Below are 20,081 nucleotides of genomic sequence, written 5' to 3'. Positions count from 1 at the left end.
CTGCTTTTGTGTCCTTTGAGAGCACAGGTGCTATTTGAAACCTACACGCAGAGTTCTTCCCCAGTCAATACATCTTTTTGGTAAGCAGTGGAACGGTAAAAAAAAGTGATAAAAAACACAATCTCTGCATGGATCAGAGAGGTCATTGACCAGCCGGTCAATTCTTCTCCTCAAAGAAGAATGCAACCCAGAGCTCACAATGTCAGGGACATAACCACATCCATGGCATTCAAGAAGAACTTTTCATTGATGTAGGTCTTACAAGATGAGATTTAGAAATTCCAGACTACTTTCACAGCCCACTATCTGTAGGACTTGACCCACAGGTCTCTAGACATTTTTTATGTAGTGCCTTTAGTAGCTGCTCAACAAGTGGTCTAGCTACCTTAGCTCCTCTCACAGGGTTATAATCAGCTGATCAAGGAAGGAGGTTATGGTTTTAGTTGGGTAAATGTAAGAATGACTGGCCTTTTCTTTTCTTCACCTTCCTTTTCTCTTGAGGCTCAGCATCCAACTCTGTGGCAGCTGGACTAGTCTGACCACAGGTATGCTCCATGTGACTTGTAGCTGTGCTAAATTGAAATATAGTGTCATCCTCACACTTCTTACAAAGGGGAATCTAGTTTGTCTGGGTAACCCATTTCGTGTTTTGCAAACGTTTTCCTTAAAATCTGCCTTAGACATTGTCACGTAAATCTTCTTACACTCGCTGTCTGCTAGTGCAAGGGCCGTCAACCCGCTGGTAGTGCCAAGCCACTAGTTAACAAGGTGTCAGGATTCTCTCTCTTACGCATCATCATGCTTGAATGCATAGATCCCAGGTAAAAGTTCCAGCCACTTAGAAAAAGGACTACCGCCCTCCTAAAAATGAAACTTCAGTGTAAAGAACAAGGGTTTGTATTCCTGTAGGAACGAATGACAAAGTGGGAAGCAATTTGTGTTTTTCCTAACTATACAAACCAGAGTTCTTTATAAAAATATATCTGCCAACCCCTACCCCAGTAAGTCCGTCTGTATTCAAAATGGTTTGTCAGTGAGTGGGTGGGGGAGGTGCCTTCCTGCTGCTGACTTGTAACAACCAGTTGGTGGTTGACACCTCGTTATAGAAGTTTTAATGGCCGTATTCCAGCTTCACTGTTATCATTCTCCTAAGTAAAGAACTCTGGTTTGTATATTTAACGGAAAATACAAATTGCTTCCGAATTTGCCTTTTATTCAAAGTCGAGAAGCTCAAACTTTGAGAATACAGTAGTATCAGCAATGTGACAGGTATGTATCAAAAATAAAATGCACTTTTTAACTCTGATTATGAAAGTTTTCTCCAGTGAAGGGGGTTTTCATAATTCAGGAGGTATTGAATGACACTGGTATGACTGGTGTGTCTTTTCAGGGAAGTGATATTATTCCCTCAACTATTATGGGTATTGCATTCCAAGCCCCCCCCCCCCCCACCCCCACCCCCTACCCCCAACCCCCGCTCCTTAGCAATACCTAAGTAAATACAGAAATCTACAGTATTTTTTTACTATTTTCATAGATTTTTTTTTTTCTACTATTTTTATAGATTTTTTTTTATTTTTTTTACTATTTTTGTAGATTTTTTTTTTTATTTTTTATTAGCATTATAAATTTGTATTTTTTTTTTATCCCTAACCACTTTCTAACAAAGAATAATTAAGATATGAAAATTATAAAACTTACCTGTCCTTAGAAACCCTTACTATAAAAAGGAGTCTTCGATATAGATTTACATGTGATGTAATATATTCATAAACTCATGATATACTGAGGGAGTGATAGGTGAACTGCAATATGGCGTGGGGTTACTGTTTATTAGTGAGAGAATAATTTTAACAACAAAAGTCAAATAAACTTATACAGTATCAAGTAAATAGTATACTGCATTTCTATGTACAGTACTGTACTGTAGTCATAATACCTATTACGGTATATATTGGCTGGTAAACATCTATTTTCCCTGGTCTTCAGTTTTTTATGGTTTGGTGTTTTCTTACAGATGAATACAGAGGGTGATATATCAGCCTACAGCAATCATTTTACGCTTCCAACAACATGGGCGCCACAGTAAGTTTATCAGTTTCATGTTATTATTAACGTTACGTTTTGATAACTGGGAAATTAGATGGTTAAATCACAGAAATTATTTTTTCATTTGTATGTCATTAGTTATATGCCTTGTGCTTTCTTTCTTTAGTATAAGAACTATCTTCATTGCTAACCAGTAGCAAGTAATGAAAGTTGTTTACCATTACAGTCTAGCATTTCAGTGTTTCCTGAAGTTTTAGTTCCTACGAGAATAGACTTTTTATCTTTTATTTCTTGTAGCATTCTTCTGTAAAGTAGTATTTGAACTGACCAAACTGACCAAGCTCCTAACAGCTTCTACATACATATGATTAGCTGATGGGATGTTGATGGAGTTACTTTCTATGCTCTTGTACAGGATCAGGAAGAATGACTGGTCCAGGAAAAAGAACTTCCATTTTGGTTCCAGGGGATTTCCTCCAACCAATGAATTAGTCTCCCTATTTTGAATAACGAAAAGTTTGTGTACAAGTAGAAGAAAATAATAAATTTTCAAAGTAATTTGTATTTTTCCTAGCTACACTATCCAAACCCTTAGGTCTAAGCACAAAAGTGGCAATTCTGTGAGAGGTGGTTGGGCAGAGGTTCCCTCATGCCACATATCATTAACCAACTACATCGTAACAATTCAGTACCTGGAGACATTTCCCTATTTTCAAAGACATTTGTACTGTATAGCTATGAAAAATACAAATTAGCTTTAAAATCTTATATATCTATGCATACAGAATCATTGTGAAGAGGTTGTTGAATTGGATAACAATGCTACCATAGTGTTTGAGGAACTGAGGAAGTGTAAATACACCAGATGTTGTTGTTGAAAGATTCCTCATTTTCAAAGAATTTGAATGTTTGAGGCCCATAATTAAGGTCATTTTAGTTTTCTGAATACAGTAACTCATTTACTAATTTACTAGCATTCATCAAGATAGACAGATTTATCTCATTCATTGATTTGAAGGCTGTGTGTTCAGATTTTGAATTGTGCGACATACAAGAATACTTTTGTGACTATGTAGGAAACAACTATATTTCAGTACATAGGCTTATGCTTTTGCTTTTACTCCTATTGTCTGGCACAATGCCTATAAGAAAAGTGGCTGATATAATTTCAGGCTTAACTTTCAAAGGTGTTCTATCACATTTTTTTTGACAGCCATCTGCCTCTTTTAACATCCAAAGTAAATTCTGGAAAATACATCTGCCAGGTACTGTATTCTTGCCCCACAACTTCTTGATCAGTATCCCTCTTTAGTTACGGCTCAATTTTCCTTTACTTACACCGAATAGTCTGACCTATTCTTTACACAATCTCCTCTTTCCTCATACACCTGATAACACTAAGATAACTGAAAAATTCTTCTTCACTCAATGTTAACTATTGCACTATAATTGTTCAATAGCTACTTTCCAATTGGTATGGTATAAGAGATACTTAAGCTATGGTAAGCAGCACTTCTAGGACACTCCAAAATCAAACCATTGTTATCTAGTCTTTAGTGCCATAACCTTTGTACCATGGTCTTCCACTGTCTTGGGTTAGAGATCTCATGCTTAAGTGTACACTTAGGCAAACTATTTTATCTGTTTCCTAGTTTTTTTCCTATTTTCCCTTTTGGACCCCATTGGCTTATATAGCATCCTGCTTTTCCAACTAGTATTGCTGCTTAGCTAGTAATAATAACAGTGATAATAATACAGGATTGCAATTACCTTTCCTACCCCTTCATTCTATGATATACTGTCTTTGTATTTATGGAAAGTAACATTAAAAAGTAAGAAGTGAGTTTGGCCAAAAAACTTAATAGACAAAGTATGCTTATAAGAGACTGAGAAACTCGGGTAAACGATACAAGTGCATTGTTAATAAGATTTGGTTATGAAAGCTCAACACAGGAATCAAGAAGATATAAATTCAAAGGTCCTGTAAATCATGTCCCTGAGGTTTCAGTTGTGGAGGATAGGATATTTGGCTTAGCTTCAGGATTGTCTATGTAAGAAGTCATTACAGATTAAGTGCCGTAATAGGAAGGATTATTACACCCTTTGGGTCCACAAATACCTAAAGAAGTCATCCTCTGGCTGTAAAAACAGCAAGAGAAGACTTGTGGCACTTACTGATCTTTATTATCTATCTCTCCAACAATAACCTGCCAATATGCAGCTTCCTATTGCCAGATTGATAGATTTGAAAGGTATATTCCTGTGGTCGCAATGGAGAGAACCTGGAAGCTTATGCCTCTTATTTTACTCAAAGTTTGTATATATGGAACATACAAATTGTTTTAAATTGTGTTTTTTTTCTGTAATTAATTGGCTACAGAAAATTGTTGGTAACCTCCTATAATTACTTCACTTGCAGAGATTTTACTGGGAAACAAAGAGTTGTGGTAATTGCTGTATTTGGTAAAAGCACTGTTGATTGTGGAGGATGCAAGGCTTCAGCCTTGGAGTTGATGGTAGGTCGTAAGATCTTCAACCGAGATTTATGTCGACCTGTTGCAGTTGATAGTGAATGTATGGTAAGTAGAAATAAGTAGAATTATTTAATTGTTATAGCTATTTTCATTCACTGATACATTTGTCACTTTAAGGAAATTTTTATATTCTGCTGTGTTCTGTTAAATTTCATTGTAGTACTTTACTCCTGATGATGTAGATTAAAATTTAGTTATTTCACAACAAACCCATCATTTATATGAGCCCCAATTTATACCTCATAGTCACTCTATTCCTAAGTAAAATAAGTCTGGGGAGTCAGTCTGTACATGTCTCATGTCCAATAAAAAAATAAAAACTCTCTCTTCATATGTCTAGTTTGTTGACAACAAGCTTTGTTTCCTATTCTTAGGTAATTTCTGCATTTTATTTTTTATACCTTCCCCTCAGCCATGAGCAAATTATTAAGTGAAATTCTGATTGATTGTTTGCTTTTATCATTCCTTTCCCTTTTCTTAACATTGTATATCTTGGCTAAATTATTATAACATTTCAATGCATTCAAAGTTGAGGAATAAATTCCATTACCGAGACTTAATTTGTCCTTGTAGATGAAGCAGGTGTGGGTGAATGGATACATAAATTCAGAATGATACTTCCAAATTACCTTAGAGTAACATGAATTATCAGTTTGTACAAGATCCCTGTGGTCATTGACAATGTACATAAATCAAAACATAAGTTTTTTTCCATAAAATAGTTAAGTAGATTTTTTAATTAAATATTTAATCTCAACAGACAGGAGTGGAAGGTTATTATGATGCTGATCGCAGAGTTGTCTACTTGCACTTGACCGGAGCTTATGATGCCTCTGCTCTTATTTCATCTCTTGAAAATATGCATCATCAGCTGCAAGAAAAGGTATGTTCTGTTGCTTTTATGTCATTTATGAGTTTTGTTTGTGTACATATTGATATATTGTAATAAAGATTATCATACAAAATACAAACCCATTAATCCAAAATTGATCAGTTTACCACTCTTTCCAGAGGGTATCTTGAAACTTAGATTAATATAATTTCACTCTCTTCAAAATTTAAATATTGTATAGTAAATTTCACAAACAATTAAAAGGGCTAACCTATTAGGTGGACATTTTGAAGTAGTTTGTAGGACTTTTTGTCTAGGTGAGGTCATCAATAAAGTGAAAAATGATGCCGAACTATTCACAATAAATGTTGGAAGAGTTGATGACATATAATAGGAAATTATATTAGGAAACTATAGAATACCCTCTCTACGTGCAGTTCTCAACTGCAGGATAAAAAAAAATCTTTCAAAAGTATAAAAACAGTATCACCTTCAGTAATTTCATATATATTACATTACTGCACTTTTCATATGTTGGGGATCGAGTCTCTCAAAGATAGAGGCAATCCTATTTATACTGTACCTGCTGTAAAGCATGGGAAAGTCCTGCGAAAGTATATAACTATCAGTCTAACTATTTAATTGAATCTTCTCTGGTAGTCATCATACTTAATTCATAGAACCCACTGGCTTCCATGGTTGAGCATGATGACTACAAGGTAAGTATTTAGATACTAGCTGTTCTGACATTAAATACAAAACCTTTCGCTATTTATAGGGATTATACTTTCAGTGAAGCTGGAAGACAAGCCTTAAGACTTTTAGCGAGGTGTAACTACCCTACCTCTCGTCAGCGGGCGGGGGCTACCAGTAAAGGATTAGCCAGCTACCCCGCTCACACACACACAAACCTGTGTTGTCTCGTCACTTTACTTTTGGTAAATATCAAGAAAGTTGAAAATGGCACATGAAGTGAAAGTAAGAGAAACTGGTAATTTAGAGGAGGAGTGGAAGTTAGTAAAAGAAAATTTTGTTGGGATTGCAAGTGATGTGTGTGGCAAGAAGTTTGTTGGAGGCAGCATAAGGAAAGGCAGTGAATGGTGGGATGAAGTGAAGGTAAAAGTGGAAGAGAAAAAGAGGGCTTTTGAAGACTGGCTGCAGAGTAATAGTGTAGAGAAGTATGAAAGATATAGGGAGAAAAATGTTGAAGTAAAGTGCAAGGTAAGTGAGGCAAAGAGGGCAACTGAAGTGAGGTGGGGTCAGGGATTGGGTCATTCATATGAAGAGAATAAGAAGAAGTTTTGGAAAGAAGTGAAGAGAGTAAGGAAGGCTGGTTCAAGAATTGAAGAGACAGCGAAAGATGGAAATGGAAGGGTGTTAAAAGGAGAGGAGGCAAGGAAAAGGTGGGCGGAATATTTTGAAAGTTTACCGAATGTTAAGGATAATAGGGAGGCAGATATAATTGCTGTTGCAGGTGTTGAGGTGCCGGTGATGGGAGATGAGAATGAGAGAGAGATTACAAGAGAGGAAGTGAGGAGAGCACTAGATGAAACGAAAGTAGGAACAGCATCTGGTATGGATGGTGTGAGAGCTTAGATGTTGAAGGAAGGGGGTGTGACTGTACTTGAATGGTTGGTTAGATTGTTTAATATGTGTTTTGTGTTGTCAATGGTACCAGTAGATTGGGTTTGTGCGTGTATTGTACCACTATATAAGGGTAAGGGAGATGTGTATGAGTGTTGTAATTCAAGGGGTATTAGTTTGTTGAGTGTAGTTGGAAAAGTGTATGGTAGAGTACTGATTAATAGGATTAAGGATAAACCAGAGAATGCAATCTTAGAAGTACAGGGTGGTTTTAGAAGAGGTAGGGGTTGTATGAATCAGATTTATACAGTTAGGCAGATATGCGAGAAATATTTAGCAAAAGGTAAGGAGGTGTATGTTGCATTTATGGATCTGGAGAAAGCGCATGATAGAGTTGGTGTGGAAGCAATGTGGAATGTGATGAGGTTATATGGAGTTGGTGGAAAGTTGTTGCAAGCAGTGAAAAGTTTCTACAAAGGTAGTAAACCATGTGTTAGGATAGGAAATGAAGTGAGCGATTTGTTTCCAGTGAGAGTGGGAGTGAGACAGGGATGTGTGATGTCGCCGTGGTTGTTTAACTTGTATGTTGATAGAGTGGTGAGAGAGGTGAATGCTCAAGTGCTTGAATGAGGATTGAAACTGGTAGACGAGAATGACCATAAATGGGAGGTAAATCAGTTGTTGTTTGCGGATGATACTGTACTTGTTGCAGACGAGAAAAAGAAGCTCGGCCGATTATAGTGACAGAATTTGGAAGGGTGTGTGAGAGAAGGAAGTTGAGAGTTAATGTGGGTAAGAGTAAGGTTATGAGATCTTCGGGAAGGGAAGGTGGTGCGAGGTTGAATGTCATGTTGAATGGAGAGTTACTTGAGGAGGTGGATCATTTTAAGTACTTGGGGTCTGTTGTTGCAGCAAATGGTGGAGTGGAAGCAGATGTATGTCAGGGAGTGAATGAAGGATGCAAAGTGTTGGGGGCAGTTAAGAGAGTAGTAAAAAGTAGAGGGTTGGGCATGAATGTAAAGAGAGTTCTGTTTGAGAAAGTAATTGTACCAACTGTGATGTATGGATCGGAGTTGTGGGGAATGAAAGTGATGGAGAGACAGAAATTGAATGTATTTGAGACGAAGTGTCTAAGGAGTATGGCTGGTGTATCTCGAGTAGATGGGGTTAGGAACGAAGTAGTAAGGGTGAGAACGGGTGTAAGAAATGAGTTAGCAGGTAGAGTGGATATGAATGTGTTGAGGTGGTTTGGCCATGTTGAGAGAATGAAAAATGGTTGTCTGCTAAAGAAAGTGATGAATGCAAGAGTTTGTGGGAGAAGTTCAAGAGGAAGGGCAAGGTTTGGGTGGATGGATGGAGTGAAGAAAGCTCTGGGTGATAGGAGGATAGATGTGAGAGAGGCAAGAGAGCGTGCTAGAAATAGGAATGAATGGCGAGCGATTGTGACGCAGTTCCGTTAGGGCCTGCTGCTTTCTCTGGGGCCTTGGAAGATCGCGGAGGTAGCAGCAGTAGGGGATTCAGCATTATGATGCTTCATCTGTAGTGGATAACGAGGGAGGGTGAGTTGTGTCACCCTAGCAGTACCAGCCGAACTCGGTTGAGTCCCTTGTCAGGCTGGGAGGAACGTAGAAAGGAGAGGTTCCCTTTTTTTTTTTTTCATTTGTTTGATGTTGGCTACCCCCCAAAATTGGGGTAAGTGCTTTGGTGTATATATATATATATATATATATATATATATATATATATATATATATATATATATATATATATATATATATATATATATATATATATATATATATGTATATATATATATATATATATATGTATATATATATATATATATATATATATATATATATATATATATATATATATATATATATATATATATATATATATATATATATATATATATATATATACCCAATCTAGGTCGTATTAAGGGGGTTCACACTTCACATCTTGGGGGGGAAACAAAGATAGAGGAAATCCATTTCTTGTTAACACAATTAGAGGGGGAGGTCATGCACAAATAATAGCCGAGTTGATCGTTTTATACAAGCTGTATTCTCTTAAGTTTACAAGGGCGCCCTTAATTATGATTACGTTACGTTAAGACAAAACCCTTAGAAAAATGGTACTCGTTGGCACGCATGGTGGCACCGTGACACTCTCTGTAGGCCTGGCAAACTAAGACTGAAAACTATGGGGCAGTTTCGAGTGCCCATACCACGGCCTCGCTATGCCTGATCAATGATTGGCTGTTTTGACCCGAAAGTCTCAGGACAACCAATTGGGAGAGATTTTGGGGACGCTAACTTTTAACGAATAATTTTTGAGTGCCCAAGCCACGCCGATAACGACATTCTCATAGTGCCGGCGAGGGCTTTCTCTAACAAAGGGAAAAACCCGCTAACACTCAACCAAACCTGAACCACGATTGGTTTATCACTCCCTCCTTAAATTCTTTTTACGTCCCGTAAAATTCACACTTATCAGAGTTTTTTCTCACAACAATTTTTTTTTTTTTTTTTTTTTTTAATATTTCTTTTCATATTTTTTCACTGAACCACAACTTTCTTTCCCACTAGACGTTGCCGTTGAGTACCATCCCCTTCGGGAGCATGCAAGAATTAAAATTAAAAACCTAAATCAAAATCAGAGGGCCGGTTGGCTTGTTACAATTGCAAGTTACACAAAGATGAATGTCACGCCCACAATAGGTCATACAGAAACACAAAATTCAGGTTTAATACATCATCACCGAAATTTGGAGCACAAAATCAGAAAAACAATAATGTTTTACCAACAGTTCCTTCAATGCAATAAAATTTTCATATGAACCGACAAATCATTACATACACAAAATAAAGAAAATGATAAAAATTAGGAGAAATAAAAAATGAATAACTTGCAATCCCAGCGCTCCTTGACACATTTACCATTATAAGAAAACCATTTTTAACACATCCGTGACACTGCAACAAAGAGCAAATTCAAACAGTGAATAATAATAAAAAAGAAAAATACTTATCAACAACCGAGCAATATTATTTCTCCTGAAAAACAAAATGTTATTTTTATTAATAAAATAAATTTTTGAATATACTTACCCGATAATCATGTAGCTGTCAACTCCGTTGCCCGACAGAATTCTATGGAGGGATACGCCAGCTATCACAATACTAGAAGGGGGTGTATTTACCAGCGCCACCTGTGGCCAGGTACTCAAGTACTTCTTGTTGACACCTCCTCAATTATTCCTCGGTCCACTGGTTCTCTATGGGGAGGAAGGGAGGGTCGATTAAATCATGATTATCGGGTAAGTATATTCAAAAATTTATTTTATTAATAAAAATAACATTTTTCAATATTAAACTTACCCGATAATCATGTAGCTGATTCACACCCAGGGGGGTGGGTGAAAAACCAGTGTACAAGACTAAAGGATAGCTAAGTATCCCGTATTTCATATAATCAGTTATCCACAATAACAATGAAATAATAAGTACCTGGTAAGGAAGTCGACTTGAACCGTTACTCTGCCTTTAATAAGATCGTCTTCCTTACTGAGCGCAGCGTTCCTCTTGGGAGGCTGAATCAACTCAAAGGTGCTAAAGTATACAGGGCTGCAACCCATACTAAAGGACCTCATCACAACCTTTAACCTCGGCGCTTCTAAAGAAAGAATTGACCACCCGCCAAATCAACAAGGATGTGGAAGGCATCTTAGCCGACCGTACAACCCATAAAAAGTATTCAAGAGAAAGGTTAAAAAGTTATGGGATTATGGGAATGTAGTGGCTGAGCCCTCGCCTACTACTGCATTCGTTGCTACGAATGGTCCCAGGGTGTAGCAGTACTCGTAAAGAGACTGGACATCTTTGAGATAGAATGATGCGAACACTGACTTGCTTCTCCAATAGGTTGCATCCATAACACTCTGCAGAGAACGGTTCTGTTTGAAGGCCACTGAAGTAGCCACAGCTCTCACTTCATGTGTCCTTACCTTCAGCAAAGCAAGGTCTTCTTCCTTCAGATGAGAATTTGCTTCTCTAATCAGAAGCCTGATGTAGTAAGAAACTGAGTTCTTAGACATTGGTAGAGAAGGCTTCTTGATAGCACACCATAAGGCTTCTGATTGTCCTCGTAATGGTTTTGACCTTCTTAGATAGTACTTAAGAGCTCTAACTGGGCAAAGTACTCTCTCCAGTTCGTTCCCCACCATGTTGGACAGGCTTGGGATCTCGAACGACTTAGGCCAAGGACGGGAAGGAAGCTCGTTTTTAGCCAAAAAACCGAGCTGCAAGGAACATGTAGCCGTTTCAGATGTGAAACCTATGTTCTTGCTGAAGGCGTGGATCTCACTTACTCTTTTACCTGTTGCTAAGCACACGAGGAAAAGAGTTTTTAATGTGAGGTCCTTAAAAGAGGCTGATTGGAGCGGTTCAAATCCTGATGACATTAGGAACCTTAGGACCACGTCTAGATTCCAGCCTGGAGTGGACAACCGACGTTCCTTTGAGGTCTCAAAAGACCTAAGGAGGTCCTGTAGATCTTTGTTGGAGGAAAGATCCAAGCCTCTGTGGCGGAAAACCGCTGCCAACATACTTCTGTAACCCTTGATCGTAGGAGCTGATAGGGATCTTACGTTCCTTAGATGTAACAGGAAGTCAGCAATCTGGGTTACAGTGGTACTGGTTGAGGAAACTGCATTGGCCTTGCACCAGCTTCGGAAGACTTCCCATTTAGACTGATAGACTCTGAGAGTGGATGTCGTCCTTGCTCTGGCAATCGCTCTGGCTGCCTCCTTCGAAAAGCCTCTAGCTCTTGAGAGTCTTTCGATAGTCTGAAGGCAGTCAGACGAAGAGCGTGGAGGTTTGGGTGTACCTTCTTTACGTGAGGTTGACGCAGAAGGTCCACTCTTAGAGGAAGAGTCCTGGGAACGTCGACCAGCCATTGCAGTACCTCGGTGAACCATTCTCTCGCGGGCCAGAGGGGAGCAACCAACGTCAGCCGTGTCCCTTTGTGAGAGGCGAACTTCTGAAGTACCCTGTTGACAATCTTGAACGGCGGGAATGCATACAGGTCGAGATGGGACCAATCCAGCAGAAAGGCATCCACGCGAACTGCTGCTGGGTCTGGAATCGGAGAACAATACAAGAGGAGCCTCTTGGTCATCGAGGTAGCGAATAGATCTATGGTTGGCTGACCCCACAGGGCCCAAAGTCTGCTGCAAACATTCTTGTGAAGGGTCCACTCTGTGGGGAAGACCTGACCCTTCCGGCTGAGGCGATCTGCCATGACATTCATATCGCCCTGAATGAGCCTCGTTACCAGCGTGAGCTTTCGATCTTTTGACCAAATGAGGAGGTCCCTTGCGATCTCGAACAACTTCCTCGAATGAGTCCCTCCCTGCTTGGAGATGTAAGCCAAGGCTGTGGTGTTGTCGGAGTTCACCTCCACCACCTTGTTTAGCTGGAGGGACTTGAAGTTTATCAAGGCCAGATGAACTGCCAACAACTCCTTGCAATAGATGTGAAGTGTCCTTTGCTCCTGATTCCATGTTCCCGAGCATTCCTGTCCGTCCAGTGTCGCACCCCAGCCCGTGTCCGATGCGTCCGAGAAGAGACGGTGGTCGGGGGTCTGAACAGCCAATGGTAGACCTTCCTTGAGAAGAATGCTGTTCTTCCACCACGTTAGAGTAGACCTCCTCTCTTCGGAAACAGGAACTGAGACCGTCTCTAGCGTCATGTCCTTTATCCAGTGAGCAGCTAGATGATACTGAAGGGGGCGGAGGTGGAGTCTCCCTAACTCGATGAACAGGGCCAGCGATGAAAGTGTCCCTGTTAGACTCATCCACTGCCTGACTAAGCATCGGTTCCTTCTCAGCATGCTCTGGATGCATTCTAGGGCTTGGAAGATCCTTGGGGCCGACGGACAAGTCCGAAAAGCTCGACTCTGAAGATCCATACCCAAGGAGACAATGGTCTGGGATGGAACGAGCTGAGACTCCTCAAAATTGACCAGGAGGCCCAGTTCCTTGGTCAGATCCATAGTCCATTTGAAAATCTCCAGACAGCGACGACTTGTGGGAGCTCTTAAAAGCCAGTCGTCTGACGGAGCCGGACACAAGATCATGATACTGCTGCACAGTCTGTAAACTGTCAATCATGGGCAAGCGAGGAAGTACAGTGACAACCCGAATCTGTCTAGACTGTCTGGGTCGTACAGACAACTCCTTAACGGGTTGCTGAGGTTGCCGCACTGCGTCACAACAAGTCACTTCTGTTGGTTGTTGAACGTCTTCCCCGTGACACATTGACTCCGTAAACAAAAAATCCTCTAACAAGGACTAAGCTTGGACTGCATGTCATGCAACACAGCTCAAGGTCTATGGGAGCAGGTGTGGTAACAGACGGGATTAGCGACTGAAGTGGAACCATTACCTTCCCTGTAAGCATGTTATGCTTAAATAAAAGTCCATAAGAGGTTATGCAGCTAAAGGCTCCCTCCAAATGACAGAGTCCTCAAGGGAATATCAGAAGGAGGGAGAAAAGAACTTTCTCATCTACAGGGACCTTATCCTAGAAAAGCTAAGTTCTCTGAGTGAGGGTTCACTGGTGCAAAAGCAGCAGACTAGAAGGCAACTTTATGAAACTGCTTGACAGTCTAGTGAGTTGGCAACAACCCAAGATGTGTTGAGAAGCATGCGGTAAGGTATGCAGAGCATGATGTATGCAGAGTATGCTGTATGCAGAGCATGCTGTATGTAGAGCATGTTGTATGCAGAGCATGCTGAATGCAGAGCATGCTGTATGCAGAGCATGTTGTATGCAGAGCATGCTGAATGCAGAGCATGCTGTATGCTGAGCATGTAGTAAGCAGAGCCTGCTGTAAGCAGAGCCTGCTGTAAGGAAAGCAGAGCGTGTGCATGGCGTTTAACATTTCTCAGAAATTCCATGACCAGTGCTAGAGTGCTTTATGCATGCTTGCATGGGGTTTAAACCATGGTATGAAAATGGAGGTAAGGTATGCTGAACAGCAGAGTCAGAACGAGCTGGAACAACAATAGTTGTGGTTTCCTCTTCAAGACTCCGTTGAGGGAACACCTGAGGCTCAGTCTGCAAAGGCTGAATAAAAGACAAGCAGAAGGAAGGCGCATGGGTGGAGGAGGCTGACTCCTAGCATGAGTGGTTGAACCCAAGGGTTGCGCTTGCTGAGCGGTTGGCGGAAGCGGAGTAGCAAGTTCCAGTTCCTGTGGTGTGAGCGGAGCGCGATGAGGAAGAGGCTGCGCAGAACAAGGTAAATGTCTCGCAAGCTGAGGCTCCTGAGGCGCAAGGCTAAGGTGTTGTGGTGCTTGCCTTGTGGAGGGTTGAGCTCGCTGCAGCGAGAGCTGAGGAGACTGACTCATGGACGGGAGAGGTTGTTGTACCTCAACCGAGTGTTGCATCACTGGTGGAGCAGCAAGTGGAGGCGGAGGAAGAGAGGTATAATCCTCCTGATCCCATGTAAAGGTTGCCTTAAGGAAGGCGGAGGCTGAACACCACAGGGAACAGCAAACTCAGCACGTGGCTCAACATCGTACGCCTGGCAGGTGGTACTGCGATCAGGCGGAGCGAGCGTAGGCGGAGGGAGTGTAGGCGGAGGCGGAGGAGTAACACTCTCAGCCCGACACTCACGCATTAAGTCCGAAAGCTATGCTTGCATGGACTGTAGTAGAGTCCACAACATCGTACGCCTGGCAGGTGGTACTGCGATCAGGCGGAGCGAGTGTAGGTGGAGGGAGTGTAGGCGGAGGCGGAGGAGCAACACTCTCAGCCCGACACTCACGCATCAAGTCCGAAAGCTGTGCTTGCATGGACTGTAGTAGAGTCCACAACATCATACGCCTGGCAGATGGTACTGCGATCAGGCGGAGCGAGTGTAGGTGGAGGGAGTGTAGGCGGAGGCGGAGGAGCAACACTCTCAGCCCGACACTCACGCATCAAGTCCGAAAGCTGTGCTTGCATGGACTGTAGTAGAGTTCACAACATCGTACGCCTGGCAGGTGGTACTGCGATCAGGCGGAGCGATCATAGGCGGGGGGGGAGTGTAGGCGGAGGCGGAGGCGCAACACTCTCAGCCCGACACTCACGCATCAAGACCGAAAGTTGTGACTGTATGGACTGCAGTAGAGTCAACTTGGGGTCGGCAGACACTAAGGTCTGCTGAGGTAAAGCCTTAACAGCAGAGATCTGTTGCGGCAGAACCTTACTCCTCTTAGGCGGAGTGTAATCAACTGATGACTGAGGAGAGTCAGAGCTAACCCAATGACTGCATTCGGGTTGTGAACTTTAACTTCGTACGTCTGGCATAGGTCTGGACTTAACGTTTAAGAGGTCTTGAGACCTGAGACCAGCGTTACTCTGCCTTTATTTTCTCCCCTAATCTCTTCTGCAGACGAGCAATATAAGGGCTCAATCGTCTGCGGGTGGGAGTGACGGTCTCGGTAAGACACGCCCACAACCACCGAGGATACTTCTGTGCGCCGATCAAGGCCTGCTGAACCCTTATGCCCTTCGACATTGCTTCTCCCCTGGGCTTGGGAGCTTGCAAGAGGTCCCGGACTGGGAGAACGACTGGCGCGCACAAAAGTACCCTCACGCACTAATCACTTATCACTTTGATTTCTGTTTGCACTTATTTCACTGAACTCGAAACTTTAAGTGGTTTGTACCTGAAATACGCAATTCTATCCTTTCTCAAAGTTAGTAATTGCGAAAAACAGAATTACAATGTAACAGAAAAATCTAATGAAAGATAATTCAGTGGCTGGAAAGAGACTAAACACTAGATCACTCTAGAAACGTTTAGTTTCTTCCCCTAAAGAGACTAGGGAGAAGAGCAAAAACGATAACGACGTTACTCGTACGCCTGGCAGGCTTGAATGAAACGTTTATCCTCTTTCTCCCTCCGTCTCTATCTCTCTCTCTCTCTCTCTCTCTCTTGACTTAGAACCTGAGAGAAGAGCCCAATCATATACAGTGATACCTCGGTACTCGACCATAATCCGTTCGAGATCCGTGTTCGACCTCCGATTTGTTCGAGTACCGAATTTTTTTTCCCCATAAGAAATAATGGTATATATTCTATTCCGTTCCCAAGCACTCGAACAGGCCCAAAATATTAATAAAACGTGTACCTAAACAACAATAATTATCTAAATGTGTATGAAATTGGTCAGAAAATCCTATAAAACAATTTTAAACCATTTACTGTACTAAAATAAAACAATTTTAAACCATTTTCTGTACTGTAGTGAACATACCTTTGAGCAGCGGTTCGATGGCATACAGGGATGGATGTGGAGAGGATGGAAGGGGGAGGTTACTGCTTGGAAGGAGAGTCCCCTTCCATGATGTGGCGGGGTAGTTCTCCTTCAGGAGTTGTTTCTCTCTCCAATGAAAGGGTGGGCAGATCTATTTCAGGGGTTTCTTCTCTTCTTTGTCTCTTCTTTGGAGGAGAAACAGGCTTTGATGTAGCAGCTTTCTTTTCTTTTGTGAAAAACTGGTCTATTGTTAATTGTTTCTTCCTCCTCTGCAGTATTCTTCGAAAATGATGAATACCTGTTCTATTACGAATACCTGTTCTATTACGAAACTTTTCAAACCAACCCCTGCTCGCTTTAAATGTAAATGAATCTTTTTCACTGGTACTCGGACTTTTCTTCACTAATTCTTCATAGATATGCAACGCTTTTTCACAAATGAACGCTTCACTAACACTTTCCCCGGCCAACTGTTTTTCTTTAATAAATATTAAAAGCAACTTTTCCATCTCCTCAATCACTTGTGGCCTTTGCTTAGTTACCGCCGTAACTCCCGTTGCAACATTCGCCTTCTTAATCATTTCTTTATGCTTTAAAAACGTAGAAATGGTCGACTTCGCCATTCCGTATTCTACCGCTAAATCGGACACTCGTACACCATTCTCATATTTCGCTATAATTTCCTTCTTCAACTCGATCGTTGTTCGCACTGTTTTCCTCTTCTCCTTCCCCTTAACACTCATTACTTTCTTGGGACTCATTATGAAAGCTAAAAAAGCAATTAAAAGCACTGAAAATCACTAAATCACAACGAATGCTGATCGCGCGTTGTCTGAGTGACGCTCTCGAGAGAACTGATGCTTCCCGAACAAGCGAGAGTGGCCGAGATGGCGCGATCATCACAAAGCCCATGCGGTCGTCACGTGTTCGGCTGGTCGAGTACCGAATTTTTGGTCGAGCACCGCAGCAAAAATTTCTCGAAAATTTTGGTCGAACTCCGAATTGTTCGAGTATAGAGTCGTTCGACTACCGAGGTATCACTGTATATCGTTAAAACATATTATTGTAAAAGGAAAAAACTGAAAAGTTCCTTTATTAGGATCAAAACCATTAAGTTAAGAAAGAATGAACAAAACGCTAGACACGGTTACTCTTACTGCAACGTGAAACCGTGAACATTCTTTCTCTATCTATCTCAACCACCCGTTGAGATACTACCGCTAGAGAGTTATGGGGTCCTTTGACTCGCCAGACAGTACTACATTGGATCCTTCTCTCTGGCTACGGTTCATTTTCCCTTTGCCTACACATACACCAAATAGTCTGGCCTATTCTTTACACATTCTCCTCTGTCCTCATACACCTGACAACACTGAGATTACCAAACATTTTTTTTTCTCTCTCAAGGGGTTAAGTACTGCACTGTAGTCGATCAGTGGCTACTTTCCTCTTGGTAGGGGTGGAAGGGACTCTTTAGCTATGGTAAGCAGCTCTTCTAGGAGAGGGACACTCCGAAATCAAACCATTGTTCTCAAGTCTTGGGTAGTGCCATAACCTCTGTACCATGGTCTTTCACTGCCTTGGGTTAGAGTTCTCTTGCTTGAGGGTACACTCGGGCACACTCTTCTCTCTTGTTTCTCCTCCTCTTGTTTTGTTAAAGTTTTTATAGTTTATATAAGAAATATTTATTTTAATATTGTTGCTGTTCTTAAAACAATTAATTTTTTTCCTTGTTTCCTTTCCTTACTGGGCTGTTTTCCCTGTTGGAGCCCCTGGGCTTATAGCATCCTGCTTTTCCAACTAGGGTTGCAGCTTAGCAAATAATAATAATAATAATAATAATAACGATAGAGTGCAAGTTGAACGTTCTGAACGTTAACAACTGCAGAGACAAAACAAAACGTTAGTTCAACTTTGAAAACAGTACGAGACTATCAAAGAAATTCTTTCAAAAACATTAAAATAGCATAATATGTTAACAGGTAAAACCGAAATGACGGGCTCAAAGTTTATTAACTTCGGTAAAAGACCGCCTACTATTAGGAAGGTCGAATATAAACAAATATAAAAATTAATTTTAATGAGTTTATAATAAAAGGAAGTTAATCGAAGAGGCCTATAAGAGGCGGAGAGATATAAAATAAATCTATAACTTTTGTTAAGCAAAATTAAGAAAGAGAGTCTATACTCTCTTAGACACCAACACTTCCGTCTAAGGGAAGGGTCGGCCATTGAAAGGTGAACGAGAGTTCATACTCTCTCGTCACCATAATTAATCAAATTAATTCCAAAAGCTAACTAAGCTAATATAGAAGTTTCCAGTAAAGCGACAGCCGAAATCAAAGAGAAATACTTCACCAAAGTCGTGAAAATACTCCAAGAACATAAGCGTATCCCAGAACGTCTTGCCGGAAGCACGACAGAGGAATAATTGAGGAGGTGTCAACAAGAAGTACTTGAGTACCTGGCCACAGGTGGCGCTGGTAAATACACCCCCTTCTAGTATTGTGATAGCTGGCGTATCCCTCCATAGAATTCTGTCGGGCAACGGAGTTGACAGCTACATGATTATCGGGTAAGTTTAATATTGAAAAAACATAAGTAATGATGTTCAATTTTCAACCCCTGATTAGCAATTACCTGTAATAGCACCGAAAACCTCCACAGAGACAAATGAAATTTTTTTCAATACAGTACAACAAACTGGAAAAACACACATAAAACCATTGGTAATAGCAAAATCGGTATCAACACAAAATAATGAAATTTGAATTATTTTCAACATAAACATAAATGCAACAGAAATTTCTCAGTATGACGAATGACATACTTGTGATATGCTTAGAACAAAACCAAAAAAAACGAAACAAAATTTAATACATCTTTTCACAATACACTTGGAATGAACATACGTTAAAGAAACCTGATTTTTATGACCTCAATCACCTCGTGGTAGACATTATCTCAAGGCCCATGTCCTCTCGCACTCTCTCGTGCTCGAAGGACGGCACGGACACATGCTTGTGTCACTCCCTCACTTTCCTACCTGTCCCCTGGGGGAATGGACCTTTGACGTCCATATGCACTCCATTAAACTTAAAAGGTACTACCGACCATGTTCTGGCCGTTGGTATCACATGCTTGTGGTTACTCATTGAGTTACACACATGACACTTATTGATAAACCTAATTCCTTAAAAATACTGACACTCTTGCCATCCTTAGGGACCTTCCTATACCTACATGCCACGCATAAGGTCTTACATCAATTACACAGATGACTTTCTCTACCAAAGGGGAAGGAAAAACAACGCTAGATCAAATTCTGTCTTCAATGAAGAACGCACCCTTCCACCTGCGCAAAAAATCCGGGAAACTTCATCTCCTACCTCACCCATACACTCATTCGCGGGACTCACTCACGGGGCATGTACTCTCTCTCTCTCTCTCCGTAGTCGTCAAGATCTTCCCGTTTTCTATGCGCTCCATCCACAGGTCTACTTAAGCCTAATTCTCTCGTTCTTGTTCCTTCTGCTTCACGTTGAGTTATTACATCTGTTCTTCGTTGTAGGGTCACTGAGCCCCTGTGTGGGCTCTGGCCGTGTTCCGTACCATACACTCCTACGTTTTTCTGGCATCCGTAACGAGCGGTTCTTCAAACTCGTTACACACACTCCGACTTCCATGATCGGGAGAGGTGGTGAGGGGTTGCTGCTCCACCCCTCCTACCTCCTTATGCACTCCCTGGGAAGATGCACTACCACTCGCT

At 41.2% G+C, this 20,081-nt stretch overlaps 1 protein-coding gene across 2 annotated transcripts in view; it reads left to right on the top strand.

Moving 5' to 3' along the window:
- LOC137640243 (nonsense-mediated mRNA decay factor SMG8) overlaps positions 1–20,081 on the top strand; it is a 138,670-nt gene that overhangs the window by 29,126 nt on the left and 89,463 nt on the right. For both annotated transcript variants that reach the window (XM_068372814.1, XM_068372812.1), the window contains exons 2-4: positions 2,018–2,085; positions 4,469–4,628; positions 5,344–5,466. In XM_068372814.1, the coding sequence (XP_068228915.1) occupies positions 2,018–2,085; positions 4,469–4,628; positions 5,344–5,466 (351 nt within the window). The remainder of the gene's footprint in view (positions 1–2,017; positions 2,086–4,468; positions 4,629–5,343; positions 5,467–20,081) is intronic.

Source organism: Palaemon carinicauda, chromosome 4, assembly GCF_036898095.1.
Source record: "Palaemon carinicauda isolate YSFRI2023 chromosome 4, ASM3689809v2, whole genome shotgun sequence".
NCBI lineage: Eukaryota > Metazoa > Arthropoda > Malacostraca > Decapoda > Palaemonidae > Palaemon > Palaemon carinicauda.
This window is presented reverse-complemented; position numbering and strand designations above follow the sequence as displayed.